At 36.9% G+C, this 26,831-nt stretch overlaps 2 protein-coding genes across 16 annotated transcripts in view; both read left to right on the forward strand.

Moving 5' to 3' along the window:
* LOC126603664 (BRASSINOSTEROID INSENSITIVE 1-associated receptor kinase 1-like) overlaps positions 1–6,451 on the forward strand; it is a 76,381-nt gene extending 69,930 nt beyond the window's left edge. Inside the window, exon 13 of the mRNA XM_050270597.1 lies at positions 5,872–6,451. The gene's annotated coding sequence lies outside the window, so the exon portion shown is untranslated. The remainder of the gene's footprint in view (positions 1–5,871) is intronic.
* LOC126603661 (uncharacterized) overlaps positions 1–26,831 on the forward strand; it is a 74,160-nt gene that overhangs the window by 29,415 nt on the left and 17,914 nt on the right. Inside the window, exons 2-12 of one of the 15 annotated variants that reach the window (XM_050270582.1) lie at positions 8,321–8,550; positions 8,645–8,713; positions 8,806–8,891; positions 9,002–9,073; positions 9,156–9,533; positions 9,857–10,248; positions 10,832–11,087; positions 11,254–11,382; positions 11,469–11,810; positions 12,327–12,721; positions 13,676–13,701. In XM_050270582.1, the coding sequence (XP_050126539.1) occupies positions 9,215–9,533; positions 9,857–10,248; positions 10,832–11,087; positions 11,254–11,382; positions 11,469–11,810; positions 12,327–12,721; positions 13,676–13,701 (1,859 nt within the window). In that variant the 5' untranslated portion in view covers positions 8,321–8,550; positions 8,645–8,713; positions 8,806–8,891; positions 9,002–9,073; positions 9,156–9,214. Of the gene's footprint in view, positions 1–2,247; positions 2,317–2,667; positions 2,705–3,790; positions 4,133–4,465; positions 4,535–8,320; positions 8,714–8,805; positions 8,892–9,001; positions 9,074–9,155; positions 9,534–9,856; positions 10,249–10,831; positions 11,088–11,253; positions 11,383–11,468; positions 11,811–12,326; positions 12,722–13,675; positions 13,702–26,831 lie in introns of those variants that run through there. The other 14 variants (XM_050270583.1, XM_050270587.1, XM_050270589.1 and 11 more) reach the window with 14 other exon arrangements.

The following is a 26,831-nucleotide window of genomic DNA, read 5'->3' on the forward strand; positions in this document are numbered from 1 at the left end:
TTGGAATGAAATGAATAAGCTTCAACCAAATTTTATGATCGATAAAGATGCTGCGATCACAAAACACTAACTTAGGAAACTTCTACACAGATTACAGTTCTTCAGAATGAAGAGACATGTAAATACAATTGCAATTCGTTTGAAAATGCACAGCCGTAACAAAACATAATTTGACATGCATGGATCAATAAAAAGGCTTAATCATTTGTCTTGAAAGGTTTTGGGGTACTGCTGAAATGCGGATTCCTAGGACTATATTCATAGAAAAGTTATGCTTAAGTTTGAAACTGAGGAAGTACATTAACAGTGGAAACAACATTAAAAACTTAAAACAAACTCAGAAATCACACACAATCATTTATCCATTTCACTAGTCGAGCACAAAAGATACTTTCCCTTATCCAGATTTTCTTCAACTAATATACTCACATAGTGGAAAGATGAATGTAAAAGTCACAATAAAATACATACCAAAATTCTAGAAGAACTCAGAAATCAAAGCTTAAAAATGCAAAAGCATCAAAATAATTTAAAATCGGTTTATAATAACATATCAACCGACTTCTTGATGAGCTAAATGATTTCCTTGTTTTATGATTACATCGCATTAGAAAACGCAAACAACACTAGCAAAGAACACTGATCCGAACTCCTATTTCATGATCCGAAACTATATTTCTTGATTGCTCAATTAGCTATACACATTTTAATTAAATTAGAGCTTCAAAAGCGTACCACACCAGCATCGCAACAGAAGCCCAAACACATCGTTTTAGGTGCAAATTATGTGCAATCGAGAGAACGACAAAACAGTAGAAAGATTACAGAGATGGAGAGAGAGAATGAGAGCGATTGCTTACCTTTGGCTTTTTTGCCGATGTTGGTGAAAAGTCTAGGTCCCTTCTCATCTTTACAGAAGGGAGAGAGAGAGTTAGAAATATTGGGAAAGAGAGTGTGACATCGTTTTGCATGTATGAGATCATCTGCGATTTTGACAGAGATGGAGATGGTTCAAATTAAGTTTGGAGTCGGATTAGATCTATGATTTTGCATAGTGATAGAGATGGAGTTGGGATCCGAAATTAGAAAGAAAAAATGGAAGGTTTCGAATGTCAGAAAGAAATAGGGGAGATAGAGAATAACAAGGAGATCTAGAAATAAATTAAACGGAAAAAGCTTGCCGTCAGGGGCAAAACCAGAAACTAATGATTGGGCCATTTGAAATGGACTAGTTTAATGTTGAGTTTTGTCCTAACCATTAAATAAAGTTATTACATGATTTTTGGTTAAAATACAAAGTTTTCAAGCAATTTTCATTAGTTTTCCTTTAAATTAAATGGTAAATGAATACTCGTTATATGTAAAATTAAACGGGTATCCATTTATCCATTTAAATTATAAAAAAAAATTAAAAACCCATAGGCCCTTATGTCCATTTACCCATTTACCCATTTAATTTAATATATGTAAAATTAAACGAGTAAATGGTTATGGTTAAATGGGTAAATGGTTATGGTTAAATGGGTATACGGTTATGGGTATGGATAACCGTTTATAAACGGTTATGGTTATGAGTATAACCATTTATGCAATTAGCCAACGGTTAAACGGTTATGCGGGTATGAATATAAACGGTTATGGGTAAATAACCGTGATTACCCGCCCGCTATAACCGTTGCCTATCCCTAGTGATCCTTGAGTTTGTTAACTATAAATTATTTTGTTCATTCCGTTAAAAATCTCTATTAAATAAGGAGCAAAAGAAGAAATCTCACAACAAAGTGAGGAATTGCATAACAATTTCAGGAATTAGCTAAAAATTTCAAGATAAATATGAACAAAAGAAGAAACGAAACTTCCGACGTGGTGAGCTGGGGCTTTTGATTGATTGAGAGTCCTCCATCCGCCAGCTCCTCCGTCTTCCTCCCAAATCTTTTTACCTTTTCTTTCTTTCTTCTCCAAAACTAGCAATCTGAGATTTCAACCTCTCTCTCTAAGAAGCAGCGGCATGCTTTTCCAAACGTAATCTGCAATTTAATCAAACAGCCACCGAATTTTCTGGAACCCGGTCAACGCAGAGAAGCTTCGGATTTTGATCGGTCAACGCCAGCAGCTTACCTGAGCTCCAACAGACCCAACAGTGATAATGTCGAAGGTATGTCTCTGTGTTATTGAATTTGGGAGTGTTTGGTTGTGGGAACTGGAATGAACTAATGAATGAATGAATGACTGGAAACATTCCCGAAGAGCTTGGGGGTTTGTCAGATTGGGTGAGCTTGGATCTTTACTTGGCAACCTTGCAAAACTGCGTTTCCTGTATGAACCCCCATCCTTCTGTTAGATAAAATCTGTCATCTTTCTTTTTCATTCGATATGCTAATCTACTGTTTTTAATTGTTCCATTGGAGTGACTTTCTTCCTTAAAGTCCATGATAGCATTTCGGTTAAACCCAAAATATTACTTGGGTTGAATATGATCTCCCAATATTCTGGTCAAGGCACATAGCTTGAGTTTTAAAAAATTTGAAGAAGGAACACAATACAAAACAAGTAATAAAACAATACGCAAAAAGAACAAAATATGGGAAAACACGTAATTGGAACCTTGAAGGCAAATATTCCATGTGCCGGATGCATACAATTTATTGTATGACCCCTGTCTTCAAGATTCATAAGAAGGGAACATCCAATCATTGCAAGTCCTGTGGGTTTCATACACTTTCATCTCTGTAAGAGGGAGGAAGAGCGAAAAGTTACTAATTTCTCTGCTATCAGAGAATGCTAATAACATTTAGTTTTGCCATGGAATGCAGGGATCTTTCAAATAACAATCTGACGGGGGATCTTTTTCACTTTTTACTCCCATCACAGGTTTGTTCTAAAGTGAATAACATGCATCCTATTTATAATAAACCCTATTCTCTAACAAATCCTAATTTTAACGGGCTGAGCCCAAATCCTAAACTTATTACTTTCCAGATGGCTCTGTTTTGTTCCACTTCCAGCCTCTCCACATCCAGGTTTTTACAACTTATACTGTTCTTGTGATATTAACTCAAATTTATTCTGAGAGCTGGCTCTATTTTTTTTCACAGACACTTGTGATATCAACTCCAGTCCAGTCATAGTTAATGTTTTTTTTTGGTGTTTTTCTGTTAAAACTTTTCGTAATATAACATTATTGTTGGAATCACTGCTGTAAAGATTCTAAGAAGATGGTAGTTAGGAAAGGAATAGATTGAGGATATTTATATTATTCTGATTAGAAAGTTAAGTGAATTTATTGTTTTTGATTTGTAAACAAATTGCTTACAAATAATTAAATTCTATTAAACAAAAATAATTGCTTACAATAAAGTATAACTATAAATATTATTGTAAAATGTATTTTATAAATATTTTTAATTTATGTTTTTTAACGAATTGAGAACGAATCAAACTGAATATCATATTGTCTATGTGTCTTTGGCAAATGATACTATAGGTTACTACCGAATTTCGTACCTTAACCGAATTGCGAACTCGAACCATACCCTGTATGTGGCAACTATGGGTGCCAAGTACTGGGGCTATTTCTGGAGGGGGGCTATTGCTGGAGGGGTTGCTGCTGGTTCTGCTTTCCTGTTTGCTGCACTTGCAATTGCATTTGCTTATTGTCGACGAAGAAAACCACACGATCATTTCTTTGATGAACCTGGTTAGTGAACTATTAAGAGTAATATAGCTTGATCAAGTTGGTGTTGTAGTTGTTGTATGGGATGCAGGTTTCACTCATCTACTGTCTTTGCAGCTGAGAAGGATCCAGAAGTTCATTTACGACAGCTCAAAAGGTATTCTTTGAGCGAGCTACAAGTTGCGACGGATACCTTTAGCGACAAAAATATTCTTGGTACAGGTGGATTTGGTAAGGTTTATAAAGGACGCTTAGATGATGGAACTCTGGTTGCTGTAAAAAGACTTAAAGAGGAGAGAACCCAAGGCGGGGAGCTACAGTTTCAAACAGAAGTTGAAATGATTAGCATGGCTGTCCACCGCAATCTGCTTCGTCTGCATGGTTTTTGCATGACACCAACAGAAAGGCTGCTTGTATATCCTTATATGGCTAATGGAAGTGTGGCATCATGTTTAAGAGGTACTCATCTAAATTGTTTGCTGCGTTGATGAATCTTTTTGTTTTCACGACATTAAAAATTTTTTGGATTACATTGATATAATGAACCTGACCAATTTGGTTTGGAGTATGAACACTGATTTTTTTTTTTTTAATGTTTTTTTTTTAATGTTTTTTTTTCCTTCAATTTTAAGTTATCTTCTCGATGCTGATTTATTTTTGTTTAATTTGAAAAGGATGACAAGATGACCCTTTTTTGGGTAGGACGGATGGTATGATATGTGTTAGACCACATTACCTGTTGCTTGTAATTTGAAATTCTCCTCTCATAAGTATGTGGATATATTATTGTAGATCGTCCAGAAGGACAACCTGCACTTGATTGGCCAATAAGACAACGCATTGCATTGGGATCTGCAAGAGGTCTTGCTTATTTACATGATCACTGTGATCCAAAAATTATTCACCGTGATGTGAAAGCTGCAAACATATTGTTGGATAAGGAGTTTGAAGCACTTGTTGGAGACTTTGGGTTGGCTAAACTCATGGACTACAAGGATACACATGTTACCACACCTGTATGTGGCACAATTGGTCATATGGCACCGGAGCACTATTCAACTGGAGTGTCTTCCGAGAAAATTGATGTTTTTGGATAGGGAGTCATGCTTCTTGAACTCATCACTGGGCAGAGGGCTTTTGATCCTCAGCTTGCGAGTGATGATAATCTCATGTTAGTTGATTGGGTATGCATTTACGTCTTTCTGTTTGTGTATGCAGCTAATTTATTGTTATATGCAAGATTATTATTTCCCAACAACATTTGCCTTTCCTTAGTAATTAGCTTTTAGAAAATAAGTTTGGTTTAATTAGCTTTTATTAGTTAGAGTTGTGATTAGCTGTGAAGATTTGTTTATCTTTATTTATAACAATCTAAGGTTTAAACTGTCAGAGTTAATTTTTGCATTTCCTTAGTAATTGTTACCATTCCTGTTTGATTAATGTAAAAATCACTTGTCTTTTTGGCCCGAATGTTGAAAACAGTAAGAATCATGGATCAAAGAAAAGAATAATACTTAACCTTTAGAAAATAACTGTAGTTTAATTGGCTTTTGTTAGTTAGAGTTACGATTAAGCTGTGAAGATATGTTTATCTTTATTTATGACAATCTAAGGTTTAAATTGTCAGAGATTAATTATTACATTTCCTTGGTAATTGTTGTTGCTTCTTTTGCCAATGTATTGGCCTTGCTGTGATTTCTTGAAGAATTTGGCATGTGTTTTGTATTGATCCTAATTTCCTCATCATTTCTTTATTCTCTTGCTTCTTTCTATTCTCTCTATTTGCATCTTTGTCATATGTTTGCATCATATCGATATTTGAACGACGATGCATTTTTGTAAGCTATTTGATTTTCTGGAGATACTGCGGCCCTTCAAATTTTGAACATTACAACAAATTTTCACTCTCCTAGGTGCCCTCACCTTTTGTTTCAAATTGTAGAACTATCTGACGTTTTCCGTTTTATTTTAACTAAAACAATTAGGTCAAAAGACTACTGAAAGATCGAAGGTTGGAAACACTTGTTGATGCTGATCTAAATGGTAATTATGTTGACGATCAAGTGGAGCAGCTCATCCAAATAGCTCTACTGTGCACACAAGGAACCCCAGGGGAACGACCCAAGATGTCAGAGGTTGTCCGGATGTTGGAAGGCAATGGTTTGGCTGAAAGATGGGAGGAGTGGCAAAAAGAGGAGGTGTTCCGCCAAGATTTCAACCCTATTCATCATCCAAGTACTAATTGTATCATAGACTCAACTTTTCATATTCCTCCGGATGAGTTGTCCGGTCCCAAATGATATGCTTGTTGGTTCTGTCCCCTGTGTACATCTAAGAAGCCTTCAGAGGACTGGAGAATGTCCATTTTGTATTTCAGTGATACCACATTTGTGCTTATGTTTTGTCTTTGTTTTCAATTTTGGTTTTGTCTTGCGTATTTTTTAGATCATAAAATGGAGCTGGTGCTATTGTAATTTGGGATGTGCTATCCACACATCCCTTTTTACTTCTCACACACCCCTTGTTAATTTCTGTCCGTTGATATTCTTCAATTCATCTGATCCGACGGCCGAAAACCAAAAAGGTGTGTGAGAAGTAAAAATGGGTGTGTGGATATCACACCCCTTGTAAGTTTTATAGGGTTAACTGGCATTACGAAGTTATATGGTGCTAGCAGGAATTAGGAAGGGCCATAAAAGCACCCATTCCTGATGATTTATGTATCTATCTAGAAATTAGTCTAGATTGTCGAGTTAATAATCATTCTAAACTTATAACCATCCATATATTTTAGTGTTCCTATAGATCCTGTAGATACGATAAGGACACTAGGTCAAGTGCATGGCTGGTTGCGGATGGATAGTGTTTGAAATTTCATTGTGATCGTTGCAAGTGCAAATTTGTGGCACCATAAGTACTTGAACTAAGGCAGTAGGGGATCAAGAGATCACTTTGTGTCATTCCAACACAGGAATTCGAGCTTTGTCTAATCTCTTTAGAGTATCGCCAATGGGGATCCCTCTACTATCTTTGAGGATTTATTTAGGACGAGCTGTAGGGTAAGAACTAAACCTAAATATTTGAGTTTAAACAGAATAAAAATGCAATCTAATTGTGGGACTTTTTTGTTTTTTATGAACAAAAAAATATTATCTGGATTGAGTTAAGCCTTATAGTGGGCTAGTAATGACCTCTCTTACATGTGAAGAGAAATACCATTAAATCGTAGTACTAAGTAATATCTAATGGTTGGACTTAAACCTAAAAAGTTTGGCTTTTGACCAAGCTAAACCCAAATTTGGGTTTGTATTTGGCTGACCCGCCCAACCTTTTTTTCTGAAAAGCAACGGGCCAATGATTTATTGAAGTGGCCTTGGCATATGGGTTCCTCATGCCAGCTGCAAAACAATTTCAGGAATCAGCTAAAAAGTCAAAAATAAATATAAATAAAAGAAGAAACGAAATTTCCAACGCGATGGGCTGCGACTTTGCCTGATTTTGCTGTTCATTTTAACGAAAAATCATATTTTTACATTAAAAAGTCAATCATGATACTATTCACTTTACCCTTTATTTTATTATTATCGTTAAAACTCAAAATTTTCAAATTATTTTCATTAATTTTTCTTTAAATTAATTTATAATGCATAAAACCAGAAATCTCATTTTGAGTGAGAAGTTGCATAACAATGTCAGGAATCCGCTGAAAAGTAAAAAATAAATATAAACAAAAGAAGAAACGAAACTTCCGACGCGGTGGGCTGCGACTTAGACTGATTGAGAGTCATCTATCCGCAGCTCCTCCGTGTTCCTCCCAAACCTTTTACCTTTTCTTTCTTTCTTCTCCAAAACTAGCAATCTGAGATTTCAACCTCTCTCTCTAAGACCATCTCCAACCCTTGGGCTAAAAGCCAAATTTTTCAGCCCGAAAAATTTGGCTTTTAGCCCAGAAACATCTTTTCTGCTCCAACCCTTCTGGCCTAAAATTTTAGCCCGGAATTATTAAAGAATGAACTTAGGCTAATTTTTTTCTTAAATCAATATTTTTTTAAAAATAAATATGTAGATTATTGTAAATTAATTTTATGAACATTTTAATCTAAAAAAATTTAAATTCCAATAAATATTGAAAAATCATTAAATTTTTTACAAAGCAAACTAATTTAAATTCCAATAAATTTATTTAATTATTTTAGCCGTTGGATTTAAATTTGAGCCGTTAGATCTTTTTTTTTACCGTTAGATTTGAGTATATTCAATCTCAACCGTTGGATTCAATGTATTTTAAAATAATATATTTTTTAAAAATAAAGTTTGAATCTGGACCGTTGGATCAACCAACGGTCCTTAAATCCTGCCCGTTTGATTTCGAAAAGAGCCGTTGGGGCTCTGAAGAGTGGCCGACAAGGCCTGACGATGGGACCCCCTCTTGTTGGGCTCCGGTTGCAAGTTGTGGGTGTGGGGCGCGTGCGCGAGTCCACGGGCCGAGAGTGGCCCAAAACTGGGCGAGTCCACGCGGCTGGGGGGAATTTGGCCCAACTTTAGCATTCCCCTTTTAGCCCAATATTTTAGCTTGGGTTTGGGGGTGTTTGGAGGAAATTTTGGGCTAAATATTTGGCATTTAGCCCAGGTTGGAGTAGTTCTAAGAAGCAGCGGCATGCTTTTCCAAACGCAATCTGCAATTTAATCAAACAGCCACCGAATTTTCTGGAATCCGGTCAACGCAGAGATGCTTCGGATTTTGATCGGTCAACGCCAGCTGCTTACCTGAGCTCCAAAAGACCCAACAGTGATGACGTCCTCCACCTCTGTTTCTGTTTGGCTGATTCTGCTGTTTGGCTTCTTTCACCTCCACAAGCTTGCTGCCAATGTCGAAGGTATGTCTCTGTGTGTTATTGAAATTGGGAGTGTTTGGTTGTGGGAACTGGAATGAACTAATGAATGAATGAATGACTGGAAACATTCCCGAAGAGCTTGGGGGTTTGTCAGACTTGGTGAGCTGGGATCTTTACTTGGCAACCTTGCAAAACTGCGTTTCCTGTATGAACCCCCATCCTTTTGTTAGATAAAATCTATCGTCTTTCTTTTTTATTCGATATGCTAATCGACTGTTTTTAATTGTTCCGTTGGAGTGACTTTCTTCCTTAAAGTCCTTGTGCCGGATGCATATAATTTATAGTATGATCCCTGGTTTCAAGATTCAGTCATTGCAAGTCCTGTGAGTTTCATACACTTTCATCTCAGTAAGAGGGAGGAGAGAGTGAAAAGTTACTAATTTCTCTGCCATCAGAGAATGCAAACAACATATAGTTTTGCCATGGAATGCAGGGATCTTTCAAATAACAATCTGACAGGGGATATTCCAGTTAATGGATCTTTTTCACTTTTTACTCCCATCAGGTTTGTTGAAGCAACTTTACTCTTTTTCTTTAACTTTAGGGACAAAAATAACAATCTGACAGGGGATACACTTTCATCTCAGTAAGAGGGAGGAGAGGGTAATATAGCTTGATCAAGTTGGTGTTGTAGTTGTTGTATGGGATGCAGCTCAAAAACTTTTCTTTGCGCGAGCTACAAGTTGCAACGGATACCTTTAGCGACAAAAATATTATTGGTAGAGGTGGATTTGGTAAGGTTTATAGAGGACGCTTAGCTGATGGAACTCTGGTTGCTGTAAAAAGACTTACAGAGGAGAGAACCCAAGACGGGGAACTACAGTTCCAAACAGAAGTTGAAATGATTAAAATGGCTGTCCACCACCGCAATCTGCTTTGTCTGCATGGTTTTTGCATGACACCAACAGAAAGGCTGCTTGTATATCCTTATATGGCTAATGGAAGTGTGGCATCTTGTTTAAGAGGTACTCATCTAAATTGTTTGCTGCGTTGATGAATCTTTTTGTTTTCACGACGTTAAATTTTTTTTCGATCACATTGATATAATGAATTTAAAAACCTGACCAATTTGGCTTGGAGTATCAACACTAATTTTTTTAATGTTTTTTTTTCCTTCAATTTTAAGTTACCTTCTCGATGCTGATTTTATTTCTGTTTAATTTGAAAAGGATGACAAGAAGACCCTTTTTTTGGGTAGGACGGGTGGTATGATATGTGTTAGACCACATTACCTATTGCTTGTAATTTGAAATTCTCCTCTCATAAGTATGTGGATATATTATTGTAGGTCGTCCGGAAGGACAACCTGCACTTGATTGGCCAATAAGACAACGCATTGCATTGGGATCTGCAAGAGGCCTTGCTTATTTACATGATCACTGTGATCCAAAAATTATTCACCGTGATGTGAAAGCAGCAAACATATTGTTGGATGAGGAATTCGAAGCAGTTATTGGAGACTTTGGGTTGGCTAAACTCATGGACTACAAGGATACATATGTTACCACACATGCATGTGGCACATTTGGTCATATGGCACCGGAGCACTTTTCAACTGGAGTGTCTTCCGAGAAAACTGATGTTTTTGGATACGGAGTCATGCTTCTTGAACTCATCACTGGGCAGAGGGCTTTCAATCCTCAGCTTGCGAGTGATGATGATGTCATGTTAGTTGATTGGGTATGCATTTACGTCTTTCTGTTTGTGTATGTAGCTAGTTCATTGTTATATGCAAGATTATTTCCCAACAACATTTGCATTTCCTTAGTAATTAGCTTTTAGAAAATAAGTTTGGTTTAATTAGCTTTTATTAGTTAGAGTTATGATTAGCCGTGTAGATTTGTTTATCTTTATTTATAACAATCTAAGGTTTAAACTGTCAGAGATTAATTATTGCATTTCCTTAGTAATTGTTACTATTGTTGTTGCTTCTTTTGCCAATGTATTGGCATTTTGTGATTTCTTGAAGAATTTGGCATATGTTTTGTGTCGATCCTAATTTCCTCATCATCTCCTTATTCTTGCTATCTTGGCCTCTCGCTTTTTCCTATTCTCTCTATTGCATCTTTGTCTTCTCTTTGCATGATATCAATATTTGAATGACGAAACATTTTTGTAAGCAGTTTGATTTTCTGTAGAAAACTGCGGTCCTTCAAATTTTGAACATTACAACACATTTTTGTTCTCCTAGGTTCCCGCACCTTTTGTTTCAAATTGTAGAACCACCCGACATTTTCTGTTTTATTTTTCCTAAAAAAATTAGGTCAAACGACTACTGAAAGAACGGAGGTTGGAAAGACTTGTTGATGCTGATCTAAATGGAAATTATATTGACGATCAAGTGGAGCAGCTGATCCAAGTAGCTCTACTGTGCACACAAGGCTCCCCAGGGGAACGGCCCAAGATGTCAGAGGTTGTCCGAATGCTTGAAGGCGAAGGCGAAGGTTTGGCTGAAAGATGGGAGGAGCGGCAAAACGAGGAGGTGATCTGCCAAGATTTCAACACTATTCATCATCCAAGTACTTGGATCATAGACTCACCCTCTCCTAATTTTGTGTTGTACTATTTCTTTGAGTTTGAAGAAATGGATAAAAAGAATGACATGTGATAGAGAGTTCATCATATAACTTCTGACTTTAAGGATTTTTCATTTAGTTCTGGTTCATGTTGCGCAAATAATATTAGGTAACACTGCTACTGGGGCTATTGCTGGAGGGGTTGCTGTTGGTGCTGCTTTAACGTTTGCTGCAAGTGCAAATACACTTGCTTATTGGCGACGGAGAAAGCCACAGGATCATTTCTTTGATGTACCTGGTTAGTGAACTATAGGAGTAATATAGCTTGATAAAGGTGGTGTTTTAGTATGGGATGCAGGTTTCACTAATCTACTGTCTTTGCAGCTGAGGAGGATCCAGAAGTTCTTTTAGGACAGCTCAAAAGGTTTTCTTTGCGCGAACTACAAGTTGCAACGGATACCTTTAGTAACAAAAATATTCTTGGTAGAGGTGGATTTGGTAAGGTTTATAAAGGACGCTTAGCTGATGGAACTCTGGTTGCTGTAAAAAGACTTAAAGAGGAGAGAACCCAAGGTGGGGAGCTGCAGTTTCAAACAGAGGTTGAAATGATTAGCATGGCTGTCCACCGCAATCTGCTTCGTCTGCATGGTTTTTGCATGACACCAACAGAAAGGCTGCTTGTATATCCTTATATGGCTAATGGAAGTGTGGCATCATGTTTAAGAGGTACTCTTCTAAATTGTTTGCTGCGTTGATGAATCTTTTTGTTTACACATGGGTAAATTGCATTTTACACCCTCAGGTTTGAGTGTAATTGCAACCTCATACAACATTTTAAAACATTTCAATTTTATACATTTACTTATCATTTTTAGCAATTTCATACATCTGTTAGTCAAACCGTCAGTTTGACTGTTAAGGGATGACATGGCAAATGTGAGGTCTACATTTTTGTTGACGGGGATGCCAACTATGATTCACGTGGAATAAAAACCAATAAAAAGGATTAATAAATAGAAAATTAATTTTTTTAATTAAAAACTAAAAAAAATAGAAAAGATTAAAAAAAAAAAATGGTGTTGTTCATCCCTATCCTGCTCACCCCGTCCCCGCATTCTTCATTTCCCCCCGCCCACCATCGCCACCTTCCCTTTCCTCAGCCACTGCAATGAATAGACCACATTACCTGTTGCTTATAATTTGAAATTCTCCTCTCATAAGTATGTGGATATATTATTGTAGATCGTCCCGAAGGACAACCTGCACTTGATTGGCCAATAAGACAACGCATTGCATTGGAATCTGCAAGAGGCCTTGCTTATTTACATGATCACTGTGATCCAAAAATTATTCACCGTGATGTGAAAGCAGCAAACATATTGTTGGATGAGGAATTCAAAGCAGTTGTTGGAGACTTTGGGTTGGCTAAACTCATGGACTACAGGGATACACATGTTACCACAGATGTACGTGGCACAATTGGTCATATAGCACCAGAGTACCTTTCAACTGGAAAATGTTCCGAGAAAACTGATGTTTTTGGATACGGAGTCATGCTTCTTGAACTCATCACTGGGCAGAGGGCTTTTGATCTTGCTCGGCTTGCGACCAATGATGATGTCATGTTACTTGATTGGGTATGCTTTTACGTGTTTCTGTTTCTGTTTGTTGCTAATTTTCTGTTTTCCTTAATATGTTTCATATTTTATTAAAAAAAAAAGACATAATGTTGTTGAAATTCAACGATATTCTTGCTTCGATCTATTGTGTCCCTTTGTCCAAATCTTGGAAATTATGTTTCAATACTCATTTTTAAAGAAATGTTATATAATATAGTGTGAATTAGGTGTATCTCTCGATACCAATGTTGCTATTTATTTAAGCCAAAAATAATGGGTCTCGACACCTAATCACTTTATTTCAAACCGCTAATCTCATATGACATTCTTAATCATTGTATATGGAACATTTAAAAACCTATTACTCATCATAGAGCTGCCAAGTTCCTGTCTAATTAATGTAAAAATCACTTAGTCTTTTTTGGCCCGAATATTGAAAATAATTAGAATCATGGATCAAAGAAAAGAAATAATACTTAACTTTTAGAAAATAATTTTAGTTTAATTAGCTTTTATTAGTTAGACTTACGATTAAGCTGTGAAGATTTATTTATCTTTATTTATAACAATCTAAGATTTAAATTGTCAGAGATTAATTATTACATTTCCTTGGTAATTGTTGTTAGTATTGTTGTTGCTTCTTTTGCCAATGTATTGGCCTTGCGGTGATTTCTTGAAGATTTTGGCATGTGTTTTGTATCGATCCTAATTTCTTCATTATCTCTTTATTCTCGCCATCTTGGCCTCTTTCTTCTTTCTATTCTCTGTTTGCATCTTTGTCATATGTTTGCATCATATCAATATTTGAATGACGATGCATTTTTGTAAGCAGTTTGATTTTCTGGAGATACTGCGGCCCTTCAAATTTTGAACATTACAACACATTTTCACTCTCCTAGGTGCCCTCACCTTTTGTTTCAAATTGTAGAACTATCTGATTTTTTTCCTTTTTATTTTAACTAAAATAATTAGGTCAAAGGACTACTGAAGGATCAGAGGTTGGAAACAATTGTTGATGCTGATCTACATGGAAATTATGTTGACGATCAAGTGGAGCAGCTCATCCAAGTAGCTCTGCTGTGCACACAAGGCACCCCAGGGGAACGACCCAAGATGTCAGAGGTTGGCCGGATGCTGAAAGGTGATGGTTTGGCTGAAAGATGGGAGTGGCAAAAAAAGGAGGTGTTCCGCCAATATTTCAACCCTATTCATCATCCAAGTACGAATCGGATCATAGACTCAACTTCTCATGGTCCTCTAGATGAGTTGTCCGGTCCTAGATGATATGCTCGTTGGTTCCGTCCCCTTGTATACATGTAAGAAGCCTCAGAGGACTAGAGAAGGTCCATTTTGTATTTCAGTGATACCACATTTGTGCAAATGTTTTGTCTTTGTTTTCGATTTTGTTTTTGTCTCGCTTATTTTTAAGATCACAAAAATGGAGCTGGTGCTGTTGTAATTTTTATAGGGTTAACTGGCATTACGAAGTTATATTGTGCTAGCAGGAATCAGGAAGGTCCATAAAAGCACCCATTCCTAATGATTTATGTATCTTTCCAAAAATTAGTCCAGATTGTCGAGTAAATAATCTTTCTGAACTTATAACTATCTATATTTTTTAGTGTTCTTATAGATCCTATAGATACATCCTATAGATACGATAAGGGCATTAGGTCAAGTGCATGGGTGCTTGTGGACGGATAGTGTTTGAAATTTCATTGTGATCATTGCAAGTGCAACTTTGTGGCGCTACCCTTATAAGCACTTGAACTAAGGCATTAGGGGATCTAGAGATCACTTTGTGTCACTCCAACATGGGAATTCGAGTTGTCTATCCTCTTTAGAGAATCGCCAATGGAGACCCAAACCTAAATATTTGGGTTTAAACAAAATAAAAATGGAATCTAACGGTGGGACTTTTTTTGTTTTTTTGAACAAAAAATATTATCTACACTAAAGGGGTAGGGGATTATGTTAATCCTTATAGTGAACAAAAAATTACTATTTAATATTTTATATATTTATTCAAAATTTTATATTATTATATCACTATTTTAATATTTTCTTTGTGATATATTTTTATTTTTTTATTAATATTTTCGGCCTGTGGGGTCCACAATCACCCAAGCTCTTCTCTCATTTTCTGCCATGTGTTTTGTCTCCTCCCTCACTCCACCTCTCCCTCTCTCCCATAAGACTCATTTCCTCTCTCCTTCGGTGAAACCCAATGACGCCGAAACCACCACCACCTTGCCGATGCGACTCCAGCGGGTTACTCCACTTGATGACCCAGGCTAGCACCACCTTCGTCATTTTCTCCCCCTATGTCGAACCAGCACCACTCACTTTCTTCCCCGAGGTCATTGTTCACATTTTTCTTTTTCGACAACATTCATGGCGAGTTCTCGTCGTTCATGACAAAGGTAAGGTTCGAAAACCCTCAACATCTTCGTAGATCGTGTTTATGAGTATGACTAGGATGTTCTTAAGATGTTTTAGTGTTGGTTTGACGTAGAAATACCCCAAGAGTAACAAACCCAGTGTTCCGGCAGAGATCTGGCGGCTTTCGAGCCATTTTTTGGCCAACTCCGGCCAAGACCAAGGAAACCAAAGGTATATTCCAATTCCTTGATCCGAATCTGAACTCGGGATCCGGCCCGATCTGTTCTAAAATATATATGAAATATTCCAGAATATTCCTTGTGTTGACTTTTAAGAAATTTTCTCAGAAACCCTCATAGGCTAATTTTGACGTCCCGAGTCCATTTTTGACATCTATTTAGGAAAATCATGAAGTTTTAACATAGTTGACCACCAAGGCGTCTCGTTGACATTTTAGGGTTGACCGTTCACATTTCGTTGACTTTTTACAAAATTTGCATTTAACCCCTCTTAGCGTATTTCGACACTCTGATTCTAAATTCGCACTCCGTTTTCTCAAATTTGATCGTTTAAGTTGAGTTTTACTAATGAGTCCTATTATTATGCTTTGGTGCGATTACTATCGGAGACTCCGACTTTCTTAGCTTGAAAGGATGTGACATCGCAGATACTTGTGAGTGGGTCTTTTCTTTTATATAGTGTATATATATATATATATATATATATATTTGTTAGTTTCCATTTATATATTTGGTAAAGAATTTTCTAAGTTACACCTATATTAGGGTAACGTATATAAAAATTAACGTACTGACAGAATTCATGTAATTATACTACGTTCTATGGGATACACAGGTATGCATATTAGTACGGATGCTTTAATGGTATTTACGGTTATGAATAATATTCCATTGACTAGGGTTATTGAATTATCGCATTATCAAATTACCATTGCATGATCATATTTGTGTTATTTACTCATCGTGTGCTGCACTGGTGTTAGTACTTGCCTAGGCCAGGGCCAATCTTTAACGTGTATGTTCACATCGCACTGTACACTTAGTTTGGATCCATTGTAGGTGTCAATCCTATCCTAGATTGCGATAGGCAATTAGGACTCATATGTGAGGCACTTAGCGCTAGCCTTCACGTGATTGTAGTACTAGAGCGTAAATCATTGATTACACCCAGTCATGTTCATGTCAGAATACCTCTGCATGAACTCGTGTATCAGCATATGTCGATGAGCACTCGATGTGATATGTTTATTTCTGCGAGATATTGTGATTACTATAAGTTATGTACCTATTTATGAATTTTGTGACGTATTGAATTTTTGAGATTTTGCAGGCTACAGTAAGTATTTTCATACTATACGTAGTATGTAAATTTTGGAAACTATACTTGTTTTACGATAAGAGGTTATAATGTTTTCAAAAAGCTTTTTATAAAACTTTATTTTAGGCCCACTCACCCTTGTTTTTCTCCCCTCTAAGATTTAGTGGCAATGTTCGTGTCGACAAGGATTTCTAGCAAACGCTGATATCAGAGACTACTTCTGATGATATAATTCTCAATCTACTCTATTGTACTTTACTTATACTCTGACATCACATGTGAACTAGGTTGATTCTCGCTCACTAACGCACTCTTATACTTAGGCACTTTTAGATTTAAATTTATTTCCATTTTCCAAATCACTATATTTTATGGCTTCGTCACTCTTCTGGTGTCGACCAGCACACCTCGATTCGGAGCCTAAGTAGGCATTCCGGGTCAGGGTGTGTCAGTTTGGTATCAGAGCATAAGTTTGGTCAGCATTGTGTTCATCACATGCGTGATGTAAGCATTCTTGGTTCTTGAACCTAATTGTCGAATCTTGCCACCTCGTCGAATACAAAAAATGTGTTAGCTTTTCTTGAGTTATGGGTTACTTAGACGACTTATTGACATGTTAGAAGAATACTTTGGCGACCACCTCTAAACTTTAAGAGAAGGATTTTCCTGCCAAGGAAATATGTAGATTTGAGACAAGTTGATGGCCCTGAAGCAGGGCTACTATATCGATAGTTGTGCATCACGAGAGATTTACCCACAAAATCCACTACCATCTGGTCATTTCTACCAACCCTTTTAAGTTAGAAAACCATAAACAGTTTTGATTCCTTGGCATTACCCGTTAGTATACCACATATCAGAATTCCTGTGAAGTTTTAGTTTTTGTCAAAATTTCCAAAAATGTCTCGAATGACAATGTGGTGCTAAAAGGGTAGCATTCGACGGAAGAACATCTAGGGGATAATCACTTTTGTTCCCTGATAACACTAATCTTCTTAAGCGCACTGGTTATCATTTCGGATACTCAGGAGGAAGATCGATTTCCATTTAGGTTATTAGCAAATTTCTTTTCCGGTGTGGACCCCACCATTGACGTTTGGTCAACAGGTCTTGAACCAATTGAATTACTAAAATTAGTATTACTAGAGACTCAGTGAAGCTTTGCTGACTTGTCTCGGTGAGTGACTTTAATATATGTGATATGGTGATTACCCGATTCTTTATATTACTATCCTTTGTGGATATGACATGGTTTTATAAATGTGTTTTCTGTTAAAATGTGATTCTTTTATAATTGGCCATCGATCTATTTTTATTAAATGTGATTTGATTCATGGATTGGTAATATTTGTGAAAAAGTGATTTGAATTGCATATTGAAATGTTTTGTAAATTGAGGGCTAGTAGAGGACTATGACCCTGCTTGGTTAATCCGCATTGGGGGGTCATTAGTGGTCCTGCTTGGTTAATCCGCATTGAGGGACCATACTATATATGGATCGTGCTTGGTTAATCTGCGTTGGGCGATCCTTATGGCCATTTATACTTAGGGGTGATCATGCTTGATTAATCCGCTTGGTTAATTCGCATTGGGGGGGGGTGATGAGTTCATATTATACTATATATTTCACCCTATTCTTAGTATTAATTTATTGATTATTTTGGTAGAATTTTGATACTTTGTTTTATATTTTCAACATAGGATATTCAATTTCCTCTAGAACAAAACGTGACCAAATGGACGAAATTTCGAGTGATTCAAATTGGAGGACGTTCGTGTGTTGTTTGTGTCAAAATATCAGAAATTTCTACCAAGCGGTTAGTTTCTGGAGATTAAATGAAGGAGCAGTGCGCGTTGCTGGAAAGTGACATTTCTGGGCTTAAACTACATTTTTGGAGCCCGAGATGACTTCGGCTGGAGAAGTGTTCAGAATAGTCCAAACTTTAGATCCAGCTATTTTGGGCCAGTTTAGGATTATATTTCCTATTTTATTTCTATTTATTACGTTTCCTGGTTTTATTCTAAGACCTTTTAGGGTTTTATTTTGTATTAGTATAAATAAGGCTTTTTAGCCATTAGGTTAAGAAATAGGGGAGAGAACGCACACATTTTGGCTTTAGAGAGCTTTTGACGAATCAAGTGTATTTTCAAGGTGTTTTCTATCCATGTTTTTAATAATATTTTATTTTATGATTGTTTGTAATTAGTTTTGTTTGCTAGGGTGAGGCCATGAGCCTTAGCAAAAATATGTATTTTTTTTTTCAATTTGCTTATAATATTATGCATGCAAGTTTTGAATTATTAACCACTGTGCTTTAAACTATCTAGTTGTCTTGATGATTGGCCACTATTAGGATATTTAGAAAAGTAATTTGATGCAATTTTGGTGGAGGGCTGTCCCTGGAATTGGCGTTGGCTTCTTGTGGTTAATATGTGTAACCTCTTAGGATGGACGACATGTTTTAAGGGTTATATGGTTTTTCAAAAGGTTTTCACAAAACTGAATGAGTCTTGCATGTTCACATTCGATCTGGACGCCACAGACGGGTTGCATGTTAGATATATGTTCTATGTTGGAGGTTTCAAGTAAGGCATACTTTAGGAAAACCTAACCTTCAAAATATGCATGGGTAATTCATAAGTAATTGAAGGAACTACGTAGAATTGTTAAGGTGACGACGGAACCCTAGTGCTCAAATTTATTTTCAAAACTATTTTCTTTTGTTTTTTTTATTACTTTGCCAATTTATTTAATTGTTTTTAATTAAATTCATTTTTAATATTTTAGGTCATAAAATCAACCTCTTCTAAATTTTGTTTTCAAATAATTAATTAAGATTTGGTTTTAACATAAATTATTCATTCAATCCCTGTGGAGATCGACCTTACTTGAGCTGCTATACTATGACAACCTTGTACTCTTGCAAGTATTTTTAAATGTTTTTATCTCTAATTTTGCAGGTGGTAAAAATCCCTATCAGAGGGTCACTAGTGGTCTTGCTTGGTTAATCCACATTAGGGGACCATACTATATGTAAATCGTGCTTGGTTAATCCACGTTAGACGATCCTTATGGCCATGTATGCTTAGGAGTGATCATGCTTGGTTAATCAGCATTGGATGATCACTTCCTAACAGTAGTAGGAGTGACTCTGCTTGGTTAATCCGCTTTGGGGGGGTCACTGCCTACTTGGTTACTTTCTCAGGGGTGGCTCTGCTTGGTTAATCTGTTTTGGGAGGCCACTTCGTGTTTGGTTACTTATGTAGGCTTCGGCCGAACTGCGTCCCTCTAGCCCTAGTTTTTAATGTACATATGAACGATGGTTTTTGAGAATCTTGGTGGTTTGAATGGGAAAAGCCATTGGATGTCTGGGTGACTCATTCGGAGTTGTTAGAGACTTGACTATGTTTTCATATTTACGAACTTATATTTGAGGTTTATAAACTGTGATTGATGGTCTTTCTTTTTATTGATTATCACATACTTGTATTATTGTCACTCACCCGATTTTACATATGACAGGCCTGGGTAGATTATGAGAAACTGCTTGATATTTTGGTTTCATTGAGTAATCCGGAACCCGGTGTCGTTGGATTCCGTTGAGTGATCCGAAATCCTTGTTCTCGCTCATTCCCATAAGGTTAGTCTAGAACCCTAGATTTGAGTGAATGAAAATTACCCACAATAGACCTTGTGAATATGAAATAGATTTACCATGTTATTACTGATAATCCAAGTAGAAAATTATATAGAGTTCCTTGGTTAAATTTGTGAAATGATATGTTATTGCATTCATTGATTAGCATATTTAAATGCTAAGATCATGTATCTTTGATTCATGAATTGATTGATTGACGGAATTGTGGAATGACTTGGTTATGGTTGTTATTATTTTGATTATTTTAGTTGATCAATGTGGCTTGAGAATAATATGTGCTTCGTTGGTTATTTGATATGTTACATGTTGTGGATGGAAGTATCGTGCTGAAAACATAGAATTTATATGATGGATGGAATGAGAATCTTGAACGGCATGTTGGTTTGTTTTGTAGCCATGAACTTGGTAATGTCATGCATGTCAAGTTCTAATAATTGATTACAGAATGCTATGTATTCCTATTAGAACGCACTGGAATAAATGTCTAAATTAGTGAACGATGAACTACGAACGGCTTGATCCCTAATGAGGGTACGTAGGCAATCTAACGAGGAGGTTAGATGTAGCCATAAAGTATACGAAAAATTACTATGTGATTCAATTCTCAAGTTGTGATTTGCCATATCCCGGAGGCGGGGTATGTTGAGATACAGGTATTTGGTGACGTCACATGTCGATCCTGAACATATGTTGGGATCGGGGCGTGACATTTTCGATCACTTCCATAGGTAGACAGTAGAATAAAAGTACGAGTTAATTTCTTGCTATTAGAGTGAATTGAGTATCGAGAAAACTATGAAGACCTTTTAGTTCGTGTCGTAGAGTTGGGAAGTAGTATTGTACGTTTTGATGACGTATATCTAAGTGTCTATTCCAAAAATTTACCTGAGATATCACCAAATTGTGAAGTAAGATACACTATCAACCTATTTTCTAATACGACACCTATTATCCTTGCATCTTATCGAACGACTCCTTTGACTTGAGAAACTTAGTTACAAAAGCTTATCGATTAGGAATTCACCCAACCAAACACTTTATCTAGGGAACCCCAAACCTATCCAAGAAGACAATAGGTTGAACCTTAAAACTGTATCTAGATTTTAGCAACTCTATCGAGTGACGTTTAACTCCGTTATACCATACTTTGAATTTATGGTCTATCCAACCAACCTCTGAGCCCAAGTTTTCTTCCGTAGCTTGTCGAATTCGTAGTGGTTTTACCGATGACTTTCTCACCTACCGTAGCAACGGGAGCAAATTTTCTAAACACTGACAGTCAGCTTTATACCAAATTCCTCAAATATTACCTTTGTTTTAGATTTCTTGGGAGACGTGATCTCAGCAGAGACGTTCTTGTCAATTTCCAAAAAGGTTGCACATGTAGAAGATTTCATATTCCACAAATCGTTGTGAATAATGCGATATCCTTGGCCTTGTTGGTTATATCGACATTTCGTTAGTAACTTTTCAGCAGTGGTGTTTTTCCTTGCAAGTTGACCGAGGAAAATCAGTTTAACTGAGACGTGGAATATGATTACAGTTGTGACAACTGAGGTGTTGTCTATTTCTTACCCTTGTTCGTACACCTTTCGATAACATTGAATGATTTGGCTGCATACCTATAGATTATGACAAAGTGTTGCTTATGTTTCCCAACGGTTGAAACCATATAAAGTGAACTAACTTACTATTGACCTAGAGTCAACAATTACCATCTTTCTTTGAAACTGGATGACACTTCTCTATGGAGAATCCTGTCCAAAATCTTTACCAACCTTAGACTTCTCAAATACATCTTCATTTGTAATGAGCTAAATTTCTGACAGTAGTGATGGACGAACTAAATCAACGTTTACGATTACACTATCGTGTATTACCCTGGTTGTGTAAACGTAATTACTGTTCACCGTAGTAAAAGATGTATCTACCCTTGAACATTTTCAACCTGTCCTATTCCAACTCATTTGGAATTCATGAGTATTGTTATGACGTGACTTACAAATCCTCAAGAAATCGTTCGAGTAGTTATAATCACTTACTGTATTTGAATAGAGATGAGAAATATCACCATAAGTTCCTAGTACGAGGTATTTTGTACATGTGGATATTATGATAATGTTTCGATGATTATCTATCAACTTGACAAGTCAGCTCACCTTCTGTTGGTCGAGAAGAACTACATTTTAGACCACTTATCAAAATTTCTCATTCTTGAACTTATTAGACTTTTTGACGTTTTGATCAGCATCTAATCTAACTGTGATTCCCTATTCACCATCTTGGGCTGGAAAGCATTCCAATCAACCTTAGGTACGTCTTACCCTACAACACTTTGTATTATTTCTGAAGCAAATAGATTGTTTAGATGAACCGCTGACATTGAAGTTTTAGTTATGACCATTAACTCCTCAATCACCTAACAAATACTTTACTGAACGAATCTTTACCATTAGTGATTGAATATTCTGAAAGCTACCGTTGTAGCGAGATATTATCCATTCAATCCAGCCATCTTGTACTCTAGATTCGATGAACTTGTTTTGACCCTCAAATTCTTGAGTGTTCATTTAGCCTTTTCGGCGTAATGTTTCACTAAACCCGAGTGGAAATTCATAATGAATCTACTTGCTAAGGCATATGTGAATTACAATGTTTGGTTGCATAGTGTGCATGACACTACTGTATCTTATTATGATGCGCATTTCGCTTCTAAGTCTTGGGAAGCCTTCTTGAAGGCCATGCGTATTAAGTTTTGTCACATACCACATTTCACCCTCAGACTAACGGTCAGTCTGAATGAACTATTCAGACCTTAGATAACATATTGCTTTTGTATGTTTTATAGTTTTAACTGGTTATGTTAGACACCTATCTTTGCTTATGTTGCGTACGACAATAGTTATTATTCTGGTTTGGCTATAGTATTGTTTAAGCTGTGATATAGAGATTTTACGCACGGAACATGTTTGACAGACGAGTATTGCGAACAAGTATTCGAATGATCAGGATTAAGATGTAGCAAACTATGAGATATTGACGATGTCGCCTAAGAGGGTCATGCGTGAATGCAATCAAGGCGTTAATCAGATGATTTATGTGTATTTCCCAATGAGGGGTAAGATAGTAATATTGCACCCTCATGAATTATTTGCTTGGTTATTGTGACAACACCGTAATATTGATAACTTATTTATTGTTTGGACTTGACCCAAAGATACTACACTTATTCTTGGAGTACGTGACGCTACAAGTGCATAGGTGACATTTTTCTATGTTTAGTTTTGATTTCAGTACAACTATCTTGATTCTACGTTATTGTGTATATGTATTTTAATTTGACGTTATGTTTATATATATATATATTACCTTATGTTTTTATAAAATATAATATTATAGTATTGTGCTGAAGGAGAAGGAAAGTATGAGTTTGGAGCCATAAAATAGGAATCATTGCACACCTATCGCGACAGAATGACATTCTCTTTTATGCAACCGCTCTAGCTTGAATTCTTCTTTATATATTTTCCTTCTGTCTTGAGTATTTTATGTTTAGCAACTTATTTCAAATTTTGGGGACAAATTTTTTTTTAAGGTGGGTATATTGTGACAACTCGTCCCTACTTTTATGATTTTATTAATTTTAAAAGCGTGAATTGACGAAAATGCTCTAGCTTGAATTCTTCTTTATATATTTTCCTTATGTCTTGAGTATTTTATTTTTAGCAACTTATTTCAAATTTTGGGGACAAAATTTTTTTTAAGGTGGGTAGATTGTGACAACCCGTCCCTACTTTTATGATTTTATTAATTTTAAAAGCGTAAATTGACGAAAATGCCCGAGAGGCGAGATTATTGACTTTCGTTGATCGTTGTTTGTGACACGTATGAGTTATTACTTTACCGTACCCTTGAAGTACTCGATGGTAAAAACGCATAGGCGCAAGCGGAATCGAATTTGGAGCAACGATGAAAATTTTATTGAACAATGAATCCGAAAAATACTTTTGTAAAAATTACTATTTTATATTTTATATATTTATTCAAAATTTTATATTATTATATCACTATTTTAATATATTTCTATGGGATATTTTTTATTATTTTATTAATATTTTCGGCCCGTGGGGCCCACACTCACCCAAGCTCTCATCTCATTTTCTGCCATGTGTTTTGTCTCCTCCTTCTGTTTTGTAAGACTCCCCTTTTTCTCTCCCTTGGTGAAACCTAGTGACACCGGAACCACCACCACCACCTTGCCGTTGCGACTCCGGCGAGTTACTCCACTCGATGACCTAGGTTGGCACCACCTTCGTCGTTTTCTCCCCCTCCATGTCGAACGAGCACCACTCATTTTCTTCCCCAAGGCCACTGTTCACGTTTTTCTTTTCTGATGACATTCACAGCAAGTTCTCGCTGTTCACGACGAAGGTAAGGTTCGAAAACCCTCAATATCTTCGTAAATCCCGTCCCTGATTTTCACTATTGCAAATTACGTATGTGTATTAAGGTGTTATTATATTATTTTTGGAATTTATATTAATTGTAGAGTGTTGAGATTGTGTATTCAAAAGATATCAATGTGAAAAAGCTACAATTAAAAAGTTGCCCTTAATTAATTAAGGAGAGGAAAAAAAAGGGAACTTTAACGAAAAGCTCCCAGTACTGTTCATTTTAACGAAAAACCACATTTTTACACTAAAAAGTCAATCCTGGTACTATTCACTTTACCCTTTATTTTGTCCTTATCGTTAAAACTCAAAGTTTTCAAGCCCTTTTCATTAGTTTTCCTAAAAAAAAAAGAAGAGGAATTTGGGGAGAGAAATGAGGGAGGCTTGGCCAACGGGAAGGCGGGAGAGAAAGAAGGCTGCCAATGAGAAAAGAGGAAAGGAGGAGGAAAGAGGGGAGGGGAGGGACACCAGATTCCCTGCCCAATTGTCTTTTCCGACCTGAACGCGTCATTGCTACCACTTCCGACGGGTTTTCCGTCCATTTTTCGGCGATCCACCATTTTTGAAATAATGTTCTTCAATTACCACAACACAAAGACACTCATCTAGAGGTCAGGAAAAAAGCCCAAGCAAGATTGGGGGTGTTGGAGTTCGAATTGAGGACGAATCAAATGACACCCATTTCAAGGGTTCCAGTGGATCGAGGCAAAATTGAAGGGTTCCCCGGAAAAATTGGACCTCGGCCCAGGTATGAAAATTTCTCCCCGCACTGATATCTACATGCCTATAAAGTTTGGTAATTTTTGGAAATAGTTGAATTTTCGGCAAGTCGGGGCGGCCGACCGCCACCCGCGGCGGCGGCCTGCCCAGTGGGCCGACGATGTCCTTTTAAGTTCAAATAGATGCCTTGATTTCATAATTGATATCCGTATGATGTAATTTGATTGTTTGGACTTAGTTTCATTACGATACCTCATGTTGATGCATAAAACCGGAGGTTTTGGGACAACATAAATCCGATCGTGAATCTGGAAGTAATGTAAGTAACACAAGATGTATCGTGGTTCACCTCAATGTTTGGGCTACGTCCACACTGATTATTGAATTTCTCTAAGATGCTGAAGAGGGAGAAAGAGAGTTTCTCTGTGAGGATGAGAGCTCTGAGAGGGTGAAGGTATGGCCTAAGAAATGGCATCCCTTCATGAAGAGAGTGATGGGTCATTTTATAGAATAAGGGCTCCTCACTTATTACATATTTGCCCTTTCATTTATTACATAATTACATTTGAGTCCCCCGAGTATTTATACGAGATCTAAAAACGGAGGCCCTAAGTATCGTATAAACAGTAGTCCCTCAAGTCTTCAATCAAGATAGTCTTTTGGCTGGAGACTTGAAATTCAGTCCATGTGTGGGCCGAAGTAACTAGACATCGTCTAGGATTGATACTCAATATGAGGCGGTGCTCAATCTGAAATGATGCTCAACTAGAAGTAGCACATGTTGCAAGGCTACTTGGCTTGTGGCTTATGTTGTCTTGGTTGGCTTGGCTTGGGGCGTTGAAGGTGAGGGAGTCCCTTTTATAGAATAAGGGCTCGCTCCTCAATACATGAATGATAGGCTAGAGTTGATGCTCGCGGCGAGGGCGTTGCTCAGCTGGCGACGATGCTCTCTAATGATGGTGAGGGAGTCTCTTTTATAGAATAAGGGCTCGTTCCTCAATACATAAGTGATGAGTTAGGAGTGATGTTCCCGGTGAGGCGATTGCTCAGCTGGCGGCGATGCTCTCTAATAAAGGTGAGGGAGTCCCTTTTATAAAATAAGGGTTCGCTCCTCAGTACATGAATAATGGGTGCTTTCTAATGAAAGTGAGGGAGTCCCTTTTATAGAATAAGGGCTCGCTCATCAGTACATAAATAATGGGCTAAGTCCCCCAAGTATTTTTCATGAGGCCCAGTTGAGGCCCAATATATGGTACATAATGTAGTCCCCCAAGTCTTCGGTCAATAGAGTCTGTTGGCTGGAGACTTCAAATTGAATCCAAGTATGGGCTGAAGTGGCGGTTGTTCGGAGGCGGTATTTGTATACCCTGCACTGAAGCTTTGTAGGTGAAGCTTTGCAAGTGAAGCTTTGAAGCTAGAGCTCTGTAAATGAAGCTTTTAAAGCTAGAGCTCTATAAATGAAGCTTTTGAAGCTAGAGCTTTGTAAATGAAACTTTTGAAGCTAGCGCTTTTGTGAATGAAGCTTTTGAAGCTAGAGCTCTGTAAATGAAGCTTTTGAAGCTGATTGACATGAGTGAT

The sequence above is a fragment of the Malus sylvestris genome, chromosome 15, assembly GCF_916048215.2.
Source record: "Malus sylvestris chromosome 15, drMalSylv7.2, whole genome shotgun sequence".
In the NCBI taxonomy this organism is placed as follows: domain Eukaryota; kingdom Viridiplantae; phylum Streptophyta; class Magnoliopsida; order Rosales; family Rosaceae; genus Malus; species Malus sylvestris.